This window comes from Nicotiana attenuata, unplaced genomic scaffold (genome assembly GCF_001879085.1).
Source record: "Nicotiana attenuata strain UT unplaced genomic scaffold, NIATTr2, whole genome shotgun sequence".
In the NCBI taxonomy this organism is placed as follows: domain Eukaryota; kingdom Viridiplantae; phylum Streptophyta; class Magnoliopsida; order Solanales; family Solanaceae; genus Nicotiana; species Nicotiana attenuata.
In genome coordinates this window covers 98,872-103,469 of record NW_017670919.1, presented here as the reverse complement: position 1 = coordinate 103,469, position 4,598 = coordinate 98,872, and the positions used below count along the sequence as shown (strand labels likewise).

At 40.7% G+C, this 4,598-nt stretch overlaps 1 protein-coding gene across 1 annotated transcript; it reads right to left on the bottom strand.

Moving 5' to 3' along the window:
• Positions 1-374: 374 nt before the first annotated feature.
• Positions 375-932, bottom strand: LOC109244484. Its single transcript, XM_019411582.1, has one exon. It carries the CDS (start codon positions 930-932, stop codon positions 375-377), a length of 558 nt encoding a protein of 185 aa, XP_019267127.1.
• Positions 933-4,598: the final 3,666 nt, after the last annotated feature.

Sequence of the window (4,598 nt, the reverse complement as noted above, 5' to 3'; positions counted from 1 at the left end):
CGGAATTCTTGTCATATCTAAGTGGAACCAGGCGAAACAATCAATATTGTTGGTAAGAAATTAAATGAACCCTTTCCTGAGTTCGGGGGTTAGCCCCGTTCCCAGATATACTTTACAATCTGGGAGGTGTTCGACCAAAACGGCCTGCTCCAATTCTTCGACCGTTGACTTAGTTGCGTCCGATTCTTCGGGTGCGACAAAGGTTCAAGGGGTGAAGTAGTCTTCTTCGTCGTCCTCGGGGGCCTATGTGTTCCTAGGCACGTCCGAAATCGAGCCCGTGGGGGTCGGCACATCGTGGCAAACCGCGAACATTTCCTTAACCGCCCGCTGTTCTCCATATATGGTCATTACGCCGTCCTTTGTGGGAAATTTTATCATCTGGTGAGGGTTGATGGTACAGCCCTCATGCTGTGTATCCAAGGCCTGCCGAGCAATGCATTGTACCTCTTGTCGCAATCGATGACTTGGAATTTGGTGTTTTGAACTGCGCCGGACGTGTCGATCGTGAGGGTCACCTCTCCTTTCTTTACCTCGCCGATCATGTTAAATCCATGGAGGATTCGAGAGATGGGAGTAACTCGATCGAGCAACCCCAATCGTCCTACCACCTCCGATCTGATTATGTCGGCCGAACTGCCTGGGTCCACGAGCACACGTTTTATCTTAGTGTTGTTTGAAAGAAACGAGATTACCAATGCGTCATTGTGCGGTTCTGTCATGGCCTTGAGATCCTCTTCGCTGAATGCAAGGGTGTCTTCGGACACGCGGTTTCGGGTCGGCCCCTCTTCTGTGGTGGATTTTCTCGTCCGCTTGAATATGGGCCCTTGGGGGGTGTCAGTCCCTCCAATAATCATACGGACGTCGTGTTGAGAAATCTCTCCTTCCGCCCAGGTCAAGTTTTCCGATGGAGCACTGGCATCTGGGACAGCCATGTCCCTCGCTTTGTGGTTTTCGAGGTTGTTGTTCCCAACTCTGTTCACTGAGCCAGACATTTTGACCTGAAATCGAAGATCTTGGACAAGAACAAGTGTGAAAGATAACTTGCATTGTGTAACGAAACTAGCAAGAAAATAATCACTATTATTTTTAGCCCCACGGTGGGCGCCAAACTGTTTACTGTGAAAAGGTAATGACAATTAAATTTGTTGATGGGACTTTAAAAATACGTGATCTATTTTTATGCTAGTTGTGGAGAAGTTGATGCTAAGTGTGTAAAGTTCAAGGGTGAGACGCGAGCTAAAATAAAGTAGTAATCGAACTGAGAGATAGCCTTTCATGGCCTCGAGTTGGTCGATTTGCAGGCCTCGAGGTCAGATCTCGAGCTCCTGCTCGAGCAATCAGGGGGAATCGGGGAAGGGCTAACAGATGCAGCAATACTAAAGGAGGCTCTTTATGGCCAATGATAAGCAATAAATAAGCAATAAATGTGGAGCAAGTATGAAGATAATAAAATAGAGCAACAGTATCAAGAGTCTTTGTAGCACCATCAGTCCTTTATAAAATAGTAAAAATCCCCTTTATATAGAAGGGGAACACTTATACGGTGAGACATCTGTTAGCTATAAAGGTGTGAAGATGGGATGGTTGGAAGTGACGCCCCGATTAGGGCTCATAGTAGCCTGTCTAGGCTTTGTCAGACATAGCCGCGTCTTAGGGACTTCCCATTTTTACTCTAGCCCCGACCGATATCCTCTTAAGGTCGGGGGTCGATCGACTCCGAGGGAGAAGGCTCGAGCACATCTTTGCAGCCTCGAGGCTTCGAGGTGATCTTTCGAGCTGCCTCGATGATGGGAAATTGGACCCTCCGATTTTGCCGTATACATTATCCTAATTGAAATTAAAAACATATTTCGGAAGGCCGGCAAAAAATCGATTCGAGGTCTTTGCTTTACTTTGTCTGATTACCTTCACAAATAGTACCGAGACATATAAATTGGTAGAATACACCAATAATTTATTCCTAATTTGTCTTTTACTCTACAAATAAATAAATTAATAAACAAGTATAAAACATGAATCTTACCTGGTGTAAAGGAGATGAGACTTAAGTTAGCTTCAAACTGGAGAGGCCTCAAGAAGCTCTCTGTTGACTAATGATAGCAAAAGTTTAAGAAAACAAATCTGTTTTGAAGAAAAAAAGAGTTGGATAGAGATATGAACCTCTTAATCTCTTGGAATTTCCCGTAAGCCTTTCTCGATGGTAATCTTGAGTGTGGAGGGCTTGTATCAACTTTAGGCTTTTCGTTTTTTTAGGACTTTTACTTTTTGTTTTTGTTTTTCACTGAGACGCTTAGTCTCTCTTTTGTGAAAAAAGGCGCGAAAAAGTTAGAAGAGGGAAAACAGGGAGGGAAAGTAAAACCGACCCAGTAGCCCTTTTTTTTCAAGAACCGTTGCCAAAGATGACTCTGTTGCAACGGATTAAGTCACCGTCACAATACATCAATCTACAGCGACGGTTTTTTGTCCTAATGTAATAGTTTATTTTACTACCTATCTTAGTAGGTCTTAGAAGATTATGAGATGGTTGTAACCGTTGCCATAGATATTTTATTGCAACGTTTGAGTAACCGTTGCTAAAAAACTATTGCAATAGGTCTATTTTCTAGTAGTGGCACAAGTCTATTTTACTATCCTATTGTGCATTTCTGTGGTGATAGCTCGCCTATATAGCATGTTTTGATCCTGTTCTCTATCAGTATGCCCTTTAGCATGTTTTGACTCTTCAATTCACTAGTAATTGTAATCTACTTTTTATCATGTCTAAATGTTGTTCTGCCACAAAATTAGTATGACTCCGTCATAAAATTAGGACCTATACTTTGCATAATTGGACCTTTCCCTTTATTATGAATCCGTGTATTTCATCAATCATGCAAACCTGTTCTCCCTTTAATTCTGCTAATGAATGACTACTTATGCACTAAGTGTTAAACTTGTTATCTAAATCTTTGCTAAGATTATTTCTAAAACCTAAAGCATGTTCTATTATCTGCTCTATGTGCACTTGACTATGTTTATATCCCTTAGTTTTGTACCTCAACCTTTGTTTACTCTCCTTCACTTGTTACCTGGGCTCTTTTGTGTTATCATTCTTAGCCGGCTGAAAGCCAAGGCTACCTAGGTTCTATCGTTGACCTCCCTAGTATGAGCACTACTCGGGGTCCAATTGAGACCCTTGTGAACTCTGGCACACTAGGACTTGGTCCTTAGTCAATCCCTGAATCTTAAACTAATCCCATTCATCCCAATCTATCACGTTGTATGTTGTATACCTGAATTGGCTGATTTAAATGGTGCAATACTTGGCATTGTGGTCAAATGAATCGACTTTGCTCCTTTATGGATTCTGGGGTCGTGGGTTGAATATGGATCCTTATTAGAGGCCTCGGTATGCTTACTGAAGGCCCAGACAGTGTTGGGTATTTTATTTGGGCTTGCTGAAATTGTAATCATTTTGTAAAATACTTTGATTTTATTCATTATTGGGCCTGTAATAACTTTTGTATAAACGATTGGGGTGCTAGTAAAAGGGGAAATGGGTAGAATTTAATATTTGCATGCAAAATAGGTAGATAATATGCCTATAGGACTTGATAATTATTTGCTATACGTGTTGTTCAATTACTATGTGCACTATAGAAACCATGCCATTAGAGAAAGCACACACACATACTGTCTACTAGCAAACACAAGTAGAAAATGCTGCAATTATGTTTATTGCTATGTGTTATTAGAAATCCTGCCTATAAGACTCCAATTATTCTATTTGGCGCCGTTCACCTAGAAAATATGCTCATAGGATTAAGATATGACAATAAAATAAGCTCTAAGCACTATTCATTATAGATCCTGCCTATAGGGAATGATTATAACTTGTTTATATTAAGTTTGCTCAAATACTGTTTCATATATGCTACTGCGAATAATTTTGGGACCTCTCCCAGCAGATTTTTTTATACTCAACTGCGTAGATCACTTAAGCATAAAACATATAGGGTTAATGACTTCAAATTTGCGATAACCAGCTTATAATGCTAGAATAATTCTGTCCATGAGCAATATCCTGCATCAAAAATTGTCCACGTACTTTGATTCAAAGCAACCTTGAAATCATGTCTATAGGGTTAAGGTTCTGAATTCTGAAAATCTCTTAATTTGCATATGTGGTTGCGTATTTTCTATTTAAGTGTGGGGATTAATGTGAGCCCTTAGTTGATTTTGTGTGAAGTCTTTATGTATTTTGCTTGTCGCCTAGTTTTGCATTTTTGAGCAGCCCAGATAAGGTGTAGAACCATCCAAATAGAGGTCCAAAACCCCCTGGACCATAGGTGTGGGACGGGTAGTGCACGATTTAGAATCAACTAGTGCGCTTTAGGTAATAACTTAATGATAGTAATCGGGTAGCAGGAGATGATAGTCTGTGCCCACATAATAATACGAGTAACACCCCATCTTGAGGGAGTTACGAAGTATTATTTATGTTGCATAGGGTGATCCTTTAGGCTACAAAATTTAGGACCCCCCCCCCCCCCACTATTACTTCTTATTTATCTTGTAATCTAAGTGTTTATTTCTAAGGTACGTTTTGTAATAACTAA

What these genes read in the sequence shown, in the direction of transcription:
- LOC109244484 (XM_019411582.1), bottom strand. Translation starts at nt 932, where the DNA reads ATGGCTGTCCCAGATGCCAGTGCTCCATCGGAAAACTTGACCTGGGCG.